General features: G+C 38.0%; 1 protein-coding gene across 5 annotated transcripts in view; it reads right to left on the minus strand.

Moving 5' to 3' along the window:
* Positions 1-28: 28 nt before the first annotated feature.
* LOC124605648 (zinc finger protein 143-like) overlaps positions 29-14,712 on the minus strand; it is a 123,390-nt gene continuing 108,706 nt past the window's right edge. For 4 of the 5 annotated variants that reach the window (XM_047137471.1, XM_047137472.1, XM_047137474.1 and 1 more), the window contains 3 exons: positions 7,563-7,808; positions 6,078-6,215; positions 29-889 (listed from right to left, as the gene is read on the minus strand). In XM_047137471.1, coding sequence (XP_046993427.1) covers positions 797-889; positions 6,078-6,215; positions 7,563-7,808 — 477 coding nt within the window. In that variant the 3' untranslated portion in view covers positions 29-796. The remainder of the gene's footprint in view (positions 890-6,077; positions 6,216-7,562; positions 7,809-14,712) is intronic. The other variant, XM_047137473.1, reaches the window with a different exon arrangement.

Here is a 14,712-nt window from a genome sequence, read left to right on the forward strand (position 1 = left end):
AGTACCAGTTGTGATTGACAGATCATGGTAGCAAAATAATCACAGCTTTATTCATAAGTCTTAAATCAGTTCAAGTGGAAATAAATACACAACATCAAACATTAAATTATTTTCTCTTTTGTAATTTTTATGTATCTTGACTGACTGTACATGCACTTCTCCAGCCTCAGATAGCTATAGCTATTTGTGTGTGTGTGTGTGTGTGTGTGTGTGTGTGTGTGTGTGAGTGAGAGAGAGAGAGAGAGAGAGAGAGAGAGAGAGAGAGAGAGAGAGAGAACAGTCAGGCACGAGTGAGGAGCATTTTCTTCAGCCATAGCACATATCTTCAATCAAGGCTCAGTAATGCAGGTCTATTAATATTTTATAATAAGCTACTAAATTCTAAAACACCATTGTGGTTTTCTGTCTTTTGTGCTATCAATTTATTCGAAATGGACTTTCACAGGACTAGGATGCATGTAGACCATTCTTCCTCTTCATTTACAGGAAAGTTCTCTGTTTAGATGTCCGATTTGGTGGTGATATCAAAAGAAGTCAAAGACTGATTTTCCGACCACAACCAACGAACTTTGCGAATCCAGAAAATTCTACACTCATATTAACAATGGCTCTTTTATCACCAGTGCACATTCCTTTGATGTTATTTAAACAGTGGCACAAATGTCAGAATGTTATTAAACAAGGCATCAGAACCATAGACAACAGCAGATGCATAACAGTCAGTGTATAAATACAGTGTCACATAAAGGTTACATAACTTAAGATAGGCCTCCATGGCTAAGCTGAGCAACTAGCATTATGTTGAAATACTGTTGGAGGACTCATCTTCCACCATTTGAATGTGACATGTTTCCTCAGGAACTGCTTCTTTTGCTTGCACACCAAACTGCTGTAACAGACAAGCATATGCCACAAATGAACCAAAGCATAATATGAAATTCTAACCAAAAGTCTATAAAACAATGGTTTTACATAAACAAATCTTAACAATGCATATATGTATGCAATCACAGTGAGATCTTTTCTCTCATTTGCACTTTAACTCCTATGCCTGGTTGAGCGAGTACTACAAATGATGACACTTGATATGCTTGGATTAATTATGGCACCTTCATTGCACAAGTGTTTGACCATAATGTAGGTATCATTGATCTGTTGTTTCTAGTATATGTACAGTCAGATGAATTACGCGTGTCTTAATTTTTGTACACTTCAATGTATTGAAATTTGTTGCATAGGCTGTACAAAAGTGCGGCAATTAATATTCACATACTGTAGCATCTTTCAGGAAAAACTGTCTTTGCAACAACAACAACAACAATAATCAAACGACACATTTCTCTGGAAGAGTTTTTGTTAAGTCAAAAATCCTAAAGTGAAACACACACTTTCCTCACCATCTTATTACTATGTACCTCCCAATCTCATCACACCTTTTAGCACATCTCACCTCACCTAATTTACTCCCTATATAGATAACAACCTTGCCACTTTTAACACAGCAATTCTTAAGTAGTTAACTGGTTTCACTTTCCATGGATCATTTTGCATGAGAAGTCGTAATGATGTGGAATGCGTCTTTTACATTCACATCACAAATTAATTTGCAAATATGGTTACATGCTGAACTTTTATAAGGTCTTTTTCATTATTTTTTATTAACTTACAAATATGACCAGACAATGATACTTTTAAGAGCACTGTTTACTATTTCTTCCATTTCTGTGTACATGCCTGGATTGATTACAATATTAGTGTCATCTGCAGAAAGAACTAATTCTGCTTGTTGTATAGAGGGTGTTCAAAAAGAAATGAGTCTGAGGCAAAATTACAGAAACAAGTACCTGCATGTTAGAAGTACTGACCCTGGCTGTTGAGACACTTGTTTCACTGTGACACAAGGCTATGAATGGCTATCTCATAAAATTCCCGAGGCTGCGATGTGAACCAGTTGCACACGTAGAGCTGGACATCGTCGTCCGAGGTGATCGTTTGCCCCTCAGAGCCTTTTTAAGGAGACCAAAAATGGTGTAATCACAAGGAGAAAGGTCCGGACTGTACGGAGGGTGGTTGAGAACCTCCCATTTGAACCTCAGCAAGAGTGTTGCAACTGTGTTGGCCGTATGAGGCTTTGCATTGTCGTGGAGCAGAATGACCCCACGGATGAGACTGCCTGGTCGTTTTGATTTCATCATTAGGTGAAGGGTGGTCAAGGTTTGCGAGTAATGCTGGGCATTCACTGTTGTGAATCTCTCCCTGCATATGCCTCCAGCTCGTTTCCTTTTTTATATATTAGGTAGAAGATTGTTTACATACATATGGAACAACAGTGGACCTAAGATTGAGCCTTGGGGAACACCATACATGATTTCTCCCCAGTCACAATAATTTCCCCAAACTACATTGATTGAATAACTAAGTACAAATTTCTGTGATCTTTTGATTATATATGACACTATCCATTGACTGGTTATATCACAATCCCATATAACTTCAATTTATGCAGGAGAATACTGTCATTTGCACAGTCAAATGCCTTTGACAGGCCGCAGAAAATACCAACCTGCAGGTCTTATGTGTACCACTGGATACCTTAGTTCCCTCACTAATAAGAGCCTCCTGTGCAATGAACACTGGTACATGAGGAATTACAGCAACATTTTCCAATGTTAATTCAAAAATTAATGGGCATATTAAGAAGCAGAAGCAAAATAAAACTTTAGACCGTGAAACAACCCGGTAAAATACATAGAATAGTGCCAGAAACCCACAACAAACAAACAAACTTTCACTCTTTCTTTCTTCCCCCCCCCCCTCCCTCCCCCTCTCACACACACACACACACACACACACACACACACACACACACACACACACACACACACACACCATTATCCTCACTGCACCCTGTTGTGACTGACCAAATAAAATTCAAAGTATAACTTTTTAGCACTCAAGTAATGTTTATCAGTCACTGTATACAAAACAGGCAGGATAGACTAAGGCAACCAATCACAATGGGGGCACTTAATAAACTTTGAACAAGTTTTGACATCAGCACTTGGTGCCAAGTGCCAATAACTTGTTTGTAACTATGAGCAGCAAGGTTAACAGATTGGTGGCTACAATCTGTGCATTACAAAAATCTGAAAAATACTTAACAACTGAAACTCACAGCAAGATAGATTTGGCAGCAATCTGGCACGTTTCAGATATTTCAGTTACTCTCAGATAACATGAAGCAATGGAAACATACTTTGAAATAATATGGGAGAGCTTTTCCTTTTATACAGCAACTGCTAAGCTATTCCCCTGCCCATGAAATGCCTAGGCATAAATGTGAACAGTGCACACATCTTTCAAAACATATAACTGAAAATGAAAGCTCTACACTATGCTCCCCCCCCCCCCCCCCCCCCCCCCCCCCCGCACCAATTGAGCCACATGTGACATGTGAATAGTTAATAGCTATGAGGATTCATAAATAGAACATTTGCCAAATGTACACTTATCGTGTTCATGGATCTTCCAGTCTGTGTGATTCCAGTCTGTGTTTCTGTCAGTAACTGTTCACGTGATGAATGATTGGACATGAACATGACAAATCATGTTGAATGTAGGTTACCAGTCACATTGCTTATTCATAATTTCCTGTGATTCAAAAATGAAATTAGCTGGTAGTTTGTGCTATTACGTTCCACATGAAGCATTTTCTCGGAAATTGAGCAAATTCGGAAGTAAGACACACAACTGGTAATTATGATGACAGATGTACACTTCAGGCTAAGCTACAAATCAATCTGTAACCACACTCAATCTTTGCTGTTAATGTATGTTGGCTTTGCCATCTCATAACCAATTTATTACATTCCAATCCATCTTAGACCTTGGTTACGATGCAGATGTCACCACAACAGTAGTCTTCTGGGAGGGAGGGAGGGAGATGGGGAGCATGCCGGCAGTGGCACACTGATAATCCTAATTTGAAATGTGACTGCTGCCCAATTAATTCACTTTAAGCTTTGCTCTTACATCCCAATGCAACCAAAATCTTGGATACTGTGACATACACAATAAAAAAAAAGAGCACAAACATGATTGTCAATATCAATAAACAGAATTAACAAGGTATTACTGTAATTACTCACCGTATCAGAAACACAACAAATCAATTCTTATTTTCAGCTGAAAGAAGTAATTAGTCAATGATTCTCATTGGCTACCATTTACTATCACCCAACTGGCTATGGACAATGATAATGAACTGGCAACAGCAGTGTTCAATGGAAGAGTAGAAGACTTTAGCAGAACTTTCTTGCACATTGTTTACTTGAATCAAACAGCATTTTTAAAAATTCCGAGTTTTTATATTGCAGTTGTTAATATAGATGTGGCTGTGCTGATCAAAAACTGTATCAAATTGCTGTGGCACTCAATGTTCAGCATTTAGAAAGGATGACTGCGCAGTCAGCTGATCTTCCTATGCTCAAGGTAATCCACTAAAAAGGTCAGGGAGTTGTGGACAATTACCAAAATGATATGGTTACACCTTCTTTGGATGCCCTCCGAGTATCTGTTGAACAGTATCACATTACACTGCTGTGTTTCACTGAAAAAACTACATGGTAAGGAATTAACCAGGTATTCTTTTCTTGTACCTCACAACTTAGATTGAAAAGAATGTGGGCCAACATGAACCTTGCAGTTTACTGATACAACAGAGAAAAGAAAATCTCAATTTCCATTCTTACTAACATGTATGAAAACTGTCACCTCTTTCACACAATCCAATATTTTAAAATTATTGTTAGAAAATAAATATTTTTTGGTGTGTTACAGTAACTATTAATGAATGGCATATGATGGAAACTTTTTTCTTGTCAGTACTCCCTGTGTAAGTTAATATTTTCTCAGTGAGTAGAGTCCAACTTTGAAATGTGATTCTGGAAGGATTGCAAAATATTCAACAGATACCACAACCTCTTCATATTTGGAAGCATGTAGAATTCAGAAAAGTCAAATCTGGGAGTAAAGTCATTGTTCTGACTGTTCATTGTTCAAATCTCTCATTTTCCCTACAGAAAAGCATCATTGTATGGAAAGAACTATTTTCATGAAAGATAACTCATTTGCTTTGGCAACTGAGCCCACATATGGCACTAGTGTTTCCAGGGGGTTTAGAAAATGTGTACAGTGTTCATCAGCTACCATTTTATTTTTTATAGTGTAATGATGAAGAATAATCTGTTTCGCACCCCAAAAAATACTATCCATAATCTCTTTGGGAGGTAAAACTGAATTTAAGTATTTTCATGTCGAGCCAGTGTCTTCCACCCTTTACTTTGACAGTGGAACTATGTCTCATCTACTGTAACAAATTAACACACAAAACCAGTTTGATTCTTTCTAGAATGGTCCAAATTTTATTGAGAACTTCCTCTTCACATTTTCGTTTGGGCAGCATTCACAAAATATGGCAACTATTTCGCACAAATCTTTTTCATTGTTAATTCTTCGCATAAAATGTATAATACTCTTTCTGCTAATATGGATACAACATTACACATTTCATGCACCTTTTGTCGATAGTCACACAACAGAATTTTGTACAGTTTCTTGTTATTTGATTATTTCTTACAGTTTTGAGATGTAATCCACAAAGATCAAATTTAAGAGAAGGATATGAATTCAGCCATCCATTTCTGAAGTGTTAGACATGAAGGACCTGGCTTTTTATAAAATCTTCACCAACTTTTGGTGAATTTTTATTAGTGATAAATAGTCCAAACGAAATAGTTTATTTGACTGTGTGGTATTCCAATTTCTCCATTTGGATGAAACACACATACAGCATTACCCCTTGAAAAATGAGTATAAACAAAACCATTCCACAGATCAAGTGGATGTTGGATTTTTGTCAGTTGCAGCATGCATATCATCATAAAGTTTCATTGATATCACTATCTGGCAGGACAAAACCTTACTCATTGCTTTCTTATTTCCAGCCTTTTACTGTGACAAAAGGTAAATGCATGCATAGTGATTAACATCATTGATTTTTTTTTTTGTCAACTTACTTCTAGGTCTGCCAAATTCACAGCATCAGTGACAAAAACTAATCGACTTGTTGTGCCCTGGACTGCATCTACAGCATTTGGATCTTCTGATGTTTGTAAGGCCACCAATGTGCTACCATCTTTTTTCACTCCTGGAAACTGCAATAGTAAGAAACCTGTGTGTTAAAAGCTAAAGCATAAAAACTACAGTTTGCTCATTACAGAGTGAATCTGTTGAATGAAAACAATAAATACCATTATTAAATGTTAGGATTATAATGACTTACACCCACATTATAAAGAATGAGGCAGAATAAGTAGTGATTTCTAAGGATGTTTTTATTGCCTTTTCAATGGTGTCAAAGAGAAGCAATATGAAAATGAAATAAATAGACTATTTTTTGATAACTCTGGTAAGAGGCCATTTGTTACACATTCTTTCAGGGATGTGCTGATGTTATTCATCACTTTCGGAAGGATTTCTATTGGTTCTTGAACCAGTTTCCAATGGATCCATTCTTTTAGTACCTCAGTTGCTTCTTCATGCAGTTATTGTTCTGATAAATTTTATTTTCAGGCTGTTGTTGTGGTCTTCAGGCCAGAGACTGGTTGGATGCAGCTCTCCGTGCTACCCTATTCTGTGTAAACTTCTTCATCTCCAAGTACCTACTGCAATCTACATCCTTCTGAATCTGCTTAGTGTATTCATCTCTTGGTCTCCCTCTACTATTATTACCCTCCATGCTGCCCTCCAATACTAAACTGGTGATCCTTTAATGCCTCAGAATGTGTCCTACCTACTGATACCTTCTTCTATTCAAGTTGTGCCACAAATTCCTCTTCTCCCCAGTTCTATTCAGTGCCTCCTCATTAGTCATGTGATTCAGCATTCTCCTGTAGCAACACATTTTGAAAGCCTCTATCCGCTTCTTGTCTAAACTATTTATGATCCATGTTTCACTTCCATACATGGCTACACTCCATACAAATACTCTTAGAAAAGGCTTCCTGACACTTAAGTCTTCCTCGATGTTAACAAATTTCTCTCCTTCAGAAACGCTTTCCTTGCCACTGCCAGTCTATATTTTATATCCTCTCTACTTTGACTATCATCGTTTGTGAGATGTGGCAAACAGTGGTCATGTGATGTCTCCATTGTGAGAAATCAAGTGATTTGGAACTGAATCATAAATAAACTTTATGCTTACACCCACAGCATGGGAAGTTGCTCTGGCTTATTGAAAAAATATCTTCTTGTTTACTTCATTTTGTGCAAGTTCATAATTTTGTGAAGTCACTGTCACACCATCGTCAAGAATATCTTTTGAGAATGTTGGCACCACACAAATCTCTCTTTCATTGCATGAAGAAATGGCCGAGTTGTCCAAGATTCCTTCACATAAGCATTTTTGTCCTAATTTGCAACGGTCTGAGTGTTGAAAGTACAGTGAATGTAATCCAGGAAATATCACAGAAATCTAAACTCATAATTAAAATTATACTCACAGTTTTAAGTTTTTTCCCTTTTGTGACAGATTCGTTGTTTGCAAACTCGAGGACTCTGTCACCAAAAAATATTTCGGTGCCATCGTCAACTTCTACAATACCATGAGCTGTTCTCTTGTGCATTGTAAGAGTAGAGGCTTGTCTGTAATGTCTTCCACAAACTCCACATAAATATGGTTTCAGCTGAGTGTGGACCATGTGGTGTTTATACAGACTAGAATATTCAGTGAAACGTTTACCACAATCCTGTCGTGAAAGATAAAGAATTATTATATATATAAAAAAATGTCTCTGGAATTAATTTAGATACTTGCAAAAATAAAATATATTTCAATGATAATGAAAATACAGAAAATAAATTAAAAAATTTAAAACGGTGAAGCAGAAACAAGACAATAGCTGCTTATGTCACAGATAAAGTAGTAAGCATCAAAATACTGACATCTATGAGTTAATTTAAACAATACCGTAATCAAAATGAGTATTTGCTGTGCAACAGAGTGTGTGCTGATTTGAAACTACCTGGCACACAGTTTAAGTCTCCCAGGAAGTTTCAGTTCTGTAGTCATTTATGAATACAGAAACTTTCAGCATGTATAATGTTAAGAATCAATTTCTACAATATTATGAAAAAAATAGACCATTACTCACCATAAAGATGGCACACTGAGATGCAACTCATCATGTCACCTTCACGACGAGTAACAACCTGTCCTTTTCATAATATTGTTGTTATTTTAATATGAATTTTAATAGTTTGAAGTATCAGTTTCTCATATTTTTATATAAATTATAATTATATAAATATATAATTATCTAACAAATTATCACCATGTAATGCAGAGATTATTTTTAAAGACTCTCCGTTCTCTTCTCTGATCAAACAATGCTTAAGCTGAACTGAAACCAGACCCAAGAACTGATATCGCTGACCCAATTGCAGAAAACATTTCTTAAAAATTAAGATAAATAGCATCATCTACTTCTGGAATACAAACTTAGTTGTTTCAAAACATTGCTTACCTTTGGCTGATAACAATGTTCTCTTAAAGGAAATAGAAAATTGATCATGAAAGAGTAAATTTTGACAAGCTAGAAAACTCCTAGGGCTATGACTAGCAATGCATGGTATATTTCTGGGTAGGTATTTGTAGCAAATATTAATGTACAGAGGTTCACAAATGATGTTAAAATAAACAGTTTATGTTATCCTCAATGCAGGGATAACTAGATTTAGAAACCTCTGGGATAATGGAAAGCCATAGTTATGCAGATCCTAGATTAAACCAACGAATTAAATTTGCCTATTGCAAAAGGCAGGTATTGTATGTATGCCAGTCTGATTATGGTTTTCCAGTTCCAATACCCATGAACAAATGTTAATTTTCTGCTTATATGCCACAAGTACCAAAGATTATTGGCAATAACCCACCCCCTCTTGCACAGTGAAGCTGTAATAAGTTACATCAAAGTTGAAGTATGAATAATGTTCTTATAGGGATACAGAAATATTATGTGGTGGGAATTAAAGTCAATCATTTTATTGGTCTTTTTTCCTGTCACAAATTACCAATGTAATTTCTTCGAGAAATAAAAAAGAACAAAGATAAGAAGAACATATTCAAAAAAGATAATATCAGGATACAGGTCAAGTACTATTTAATGTGTCTTCCCACATGCTATAAGCATTTTCGTGTAACCCAGAGGTCTAGGTGGCAGCTGCAGAATCTAAACACTACTGTCACACATAAATTCTTCTGACACTATTTGGAGATAAGACAGTCATTTGGAATAGCGTCATCCGCACAACTTGCATTCAAAGACAAATTAACTGCATCAAATGTACCAGGGGATGGGGGCTCATACAGGAAGTACATTTAGCTTTATAAATTCAAGAAAACATTTTACTAGTAAAAAAATATCTTTTACAAAACTGAAGCTTATTTATAATGACCTTGATTACCTAAGCAATTAAATATCTGCATATGTGCTTTAGAAGCATATTACAGAAGACAACGAGGGAGGGAGGGGGGAGGGAATGGGGAAGTGAAGGCAGGGAGGGGACAGAGGGAGGGGGGAGGTAGAGAGAGAGAGAGAGAGAGAGAGAGAGAGAGAGAGAGAGAGAGAGAGAGAGAGAGAGAGAAATGAAGATGTCAGAAATGAAACTGGAGCACAAAGCTGAATGAGGAAATTGGAAAGAACAGGTTAAAATGATTTGGACATGTAAAGAGAACTGAAGATAGAAGAATACCAAAACGAATGATGGAGGCCAACTTTGAGGGCAAGAGGGAGACCTGGAGCAAGATGGACTGACTGAATAAAGGTGAGTTTAAGAAGGAATCTGGACTGAGTCAAAACAGTTACAGAAGAAGAATGAAAGAAAGACACAGGAAAGTGGGAAAGCACCGTAAATATCCCAACCCGGAAATGAAGACTATGACAGGCTTTAGAGTTCCTGTATCACAGGCAGCTGCTACCAGTTATTAGACCAACAGTTTACTGAATTCTTCATCTAAGCATCACTCCCAAAATACCCTCCACCCAGGAAATCTTAGAGCTTTCTGAAAAGAAACCTGCTAAGAGAGAGGTTCGAATTGTGGGATAGGTGATACTAATTTACCATTCAAATTGATCCAGCTAGTCTCTGGGTGTAACAGCCTAGTGAGAGCACGCATGATTGTGAGGAAACACAATACATGAGAAAGCATTCTGCATCTACAGTTTTGGATCATTGACCAGAGTGTTCTAGTAGTCTCACAATATTGATCTGCATTGATCATCCATGTCAAATCACCTTTGACGATTGAAGTGTTCATTTTTCCCATGTGCTGTTAGAGAATGGAACAGTACAGAAGTAGCTAAAAGCTGGTTCAATGAACCATCTGCCAGGTACTTAATTGTGCATTGCAGAGTAACCATGAGTAATAAAGGCATTACCATGTCAAAAATATCAGTGCTACAGGCATTATCTACTTTTTGTGTGGGTCAGATGCCATTTCATAGTATAAACATGTGTTGTATGTCGAAGTGCTAGTGTTTTTCTGAGGGAAAGTGATGAATAGATTGGTAAATCTCCCAAAAAGTAAAGTATGACGCCAAAACAAAGTGTTTTTAAGAAACATGGGTTTCATGGTAATAGATTTTCGAATAAAGGAAAAGTTGTGTTCAACATGTGGCTTGTGAAGTTGCAGGCAATGAAATACAGGCAAACTCATCAGTATCTAGAGAAACACCCATTAGTGCTTCAAAGATTAAAATAAAATGTTGTGATACACATTTTTTCAAAACAAAAATGATCTAAATGATAGGTTAGGTTATAGCCTGACAGATTTACAGATCCTAACAAAGGTATTAGGTGAATAGGTGTGTTGTAAAATATGTGGATGGTCAGTTAGTTTACTTGAAGACAGTGATGTATCAAGTGGACTAGCCAGGAAACTTATCATTAATTGTGCCAGTTGTAAATATACTAATTCATTTTGGAATTCTGATAAGTGTAAAGATAATTATTTTGAAGTAAAGGTTAGGTGGTTGTATGGATTGAGAGCTATTGGCAAAGGACACACTGCAGCAGAAACAATGTGTGCTGTGATGAATATGCCACGCCCACCTTGTAAAATTGACAAGTATGCAGGATTTATTGGAGTTGCTGTGGAATCTGTTGCATGTGAGTCAATGAAGGGTGCTGCAAACGAAGCTGTTGAAATAAATGATGGTATGACTGACACACCACTAGCTTTTGATGGCATTTGGCAGAAGCACGGCTACAGTTCTAAGAATTTTGTTGCTGTGGTGACCAGTGTGGATACTGGAAAGGTGATAGATTTCCAGGTTTTAACCAAACATTGTTATAAGTGTAAACCAGGGAATGAAGAAGGGCATATTTCTGACAGAAATTATGAAGGAACAAGTGGTGGTATGGAGGCCTCTGCATCTATTGAAATATTTAGTCGATCTGTGAACTAAAGGGGAGTGTGTTACACAAAGTTTTTAGGTGATGGAGACTCAAAAGCATATAACAGTGTGGTAGCTGCTCAGCCTTATGGTGAGAAGATTATCACAAAACTGGAATGTGCTGGTCACATCCAGAAGGGAATGGGCAACAGGTTGAGGAAGTTGAAACAAAGTTTGAGAGACAAGAAACTTTCTGATGGTAAAACCATAAGAGGCAGACTGGCAGACAAAATGATTGATGAACTACAGCAGTATTATGGGGTGGCCATTAGAAATAAGACTAAGGATTTGTTGAAACTGAAGCAGGCAGTATGGGCTACCTTCTTCCACAGACTGTCAACTAATAAAAAAACCAGTACACCACCTTTGCCCTCCTGGACCTGATTCATGGTGCAATGCCCAGTACTCAAACACTTCATACAGCCATAAACATTCCATACCAGCAGCAGTCACGGATATCATAAAACCCATTTACAGAGACCTGCCAAATCCTGAATTACTGAAGAAGTGTCTGCATGGTCAGACTCAAAATCCCAATGAGTCATTCAGTAATCTTATACAGACTCACTTACCAAAAAATGTTTTTGTTGGAATGAAGAAACTAAGTGGGGGTTCAGTGATGCTGTTATTGCTTTTAATGATGGTAACATTGGTAGGGTCAAAGTGTTCCAGCATATGCGAATTAATCCTGGAGAAAACTGCATCAGAGAACTTGAACTGATGGACAAGGTTCGCATTGATACAGCAGAGTATGCACCACAGTTGGCCACTAAAGAAACCAGAAAGAAGAAAAAACTTGGATAAAGATCAAGAGGATGACATACAGTATGGGGCAGCATGCTTCTGAGTGACTAGAAATAAAAAATTAAGCATATATTAAGCGAGTTACAGTCTTTTGAAACTTGAGAAGACATTCCTGAAAATTTACATTTTCTGTTGCATTTTTCCCTAAATCTTAGAAACCACTTCCAGTAGAGTATTTAAATTTTCAGAGAGTAATAACATACATATCCTGAGTCTACTAAACTAAAAAAGAACATAATGTTATATGTAATTAAAATTATTTAGGATAACATACAAAAAAGGTACACACAATTTTAACTGTGTAGTTAAAAAACTGTATTTCCGAAAACAGTGACTGAAATACAATTATTGTAGTTCAGCAGACTCAGAATATACTGTTTAATGTCCTGCAAAAGTTTCATGTCAATGGCTATATTGGTTCCTGAAATACAGGGAAGCCAAGTCACTAAATTTAACATTGTCAGTACAGGGAGTTCCAACTATCCTTAAGTGCATGCAACGCTTATTCTCAGTACACCAGTCCTCCGTGGTCCTGATGGTCTGACTGAAGTATGACATGGCACAACTGCAAAGGATACAGTAGACACGTACCTTACGTAAACCAAGATCATCCTTTACACACCATAAAAGGGTCCTGATCTTAGATGGTGATCAAAAAATAAACTTAACTTAATGCTTCAACACAACATGGTCTACCCCATTGGAATTCCTACCTACCTACGGCAAAATATTATAGACTTTGGTGCTAACTCCTTATTTTCATCACTCACCTGACTCAAGGTTGGTGGATAGCATAACACGTGTCTGATCTGTTTCCCACTACAACTATTCTCACAAAAAGTGATTTTGGGGTGGGCCTACTCAGCTGACAAACTTTCCAGGTCTGAGGTGTCTTGGCCCTATGAACCAAGATGCAGATTACCACTTCATTCTGAGCCATATGGTAAAAACTATTAGAATGAAGATGCGAATTGATCTGAGTTGGTTTCCTATAAATGGCATTTCCCAACATACCATCAAGATTCCTCTTCGCCATAACATCAAGAAAGGGAAGGCTATAATCCTTTTCCACATCCACTGTGAAGTGAATACTTGCATGAATTTAATGAAGTTGTTTTAAAAAGCCATTTAAATTCTCAGCTCCATGAGGCCAAACAACTAAAGTATCATCTACATATCTGAAACGTCCGCCCCCGGTAGCTGAGTGGTCAGCGTGACAGACTGTCACAATCCACAGGGCCCGGGTTCGATTCCCGGCTGGGTCGGAGATTTTCTCCGCTCAGGGACTGGGTGTTGTGTTGTCCTAATCATCATCATTTCATCCCCATCGACGTGAAAGTCGCCGAAGTGGCGTCAAATCGAAAGACTTGCACCAGGCGAACGGTCTACCCGACGGGAGGCCCTCGTCACACGACATTTCATTTCATTTCATATCTGAAACAGCATGTAGGTCTCAATGCCACTGACTCTAATGCATATCCCTCGAAATCTTCCATAACCAGATCAGCAATAACAGGTGACAAAGGGCTCCCTGTCGCAACTTCATCACCCATTCACATGATCACTCATTGAATAAAATGTGACTGACATTTACGGTCAATACACCAATCCACCATGGTCTTGATGGTAAAGTTAGTGAAGTCCACCCATGTTGAAACAGGTTCTTTAATTCGACCTAACCTCAACTGACCATAACAAATCAGACAGAGGAATGCGAATCAGGAGAGAGATTACATCAAAATCACAGCCATTCAAATGCTATCCACCATCCACCGAACCAATGCAATATTCTTGTCCACCTCTACTCCATCCCTGCTCCCAACCCCTTGCCTCTAGGATCATATGCCCACAACAGACCTAGATGCAAGACTGTCCCATAAATTCTCCTACAACCATTTACTCCAGTCCAGCCAAAAGCATTGCCTATCCCATCAAAGGCAGAGCTACCTTTGAAAGCAGTCATGTGACCTGCAAACTACACTGAAATCGCTGTGCTGTTTTCTATGTGAGCATGGCAACTGACAAGCCATCTGTCCACACGAATGGCCACTGACAAACTGTGACAGACAGACAGCTAGACCACCTTGTTGCTGAACATGCTGCACACACAACACGCTTCCTTTCAATGAGTGCTTCACAGCCTGTGCCATGTGGATCCTTCCCACCAACACCAGCTTTTCTGAATTGTGCAGGAAGGATCTCTTTCTGCAAGATATACTATGTTCCCGTAACCCCCCTGCCCCCCAACCTTCACTTGTCTCTGTCCTTCACCCACCTATAACTTTCCCTCTCCCACTACAGCATGACACAGCCTTCTATTCCACTAATGTGCCCACAAGACTTTTTCCCCCTCTTCTGTTTCTCTCCTCTCTTTGTCATTCCCCCCCTCCCC

Source organism: Schistocerca americana, chromosome 3 (genome assembly GCF_021461395.2).
Source record: "Schistocerca americana isolate TAMUIC-IGC-003095 chromosome 3, iqSchAmer2.1, whole genome shotgun sequence".
Taxonomy (NCBI): domain Eukaryota; kingdom Metazoa; phylum Arthropoda; class Insecta; order Orthoptera; family Acrididae; genus Schistocerca; species Schistocerca americana.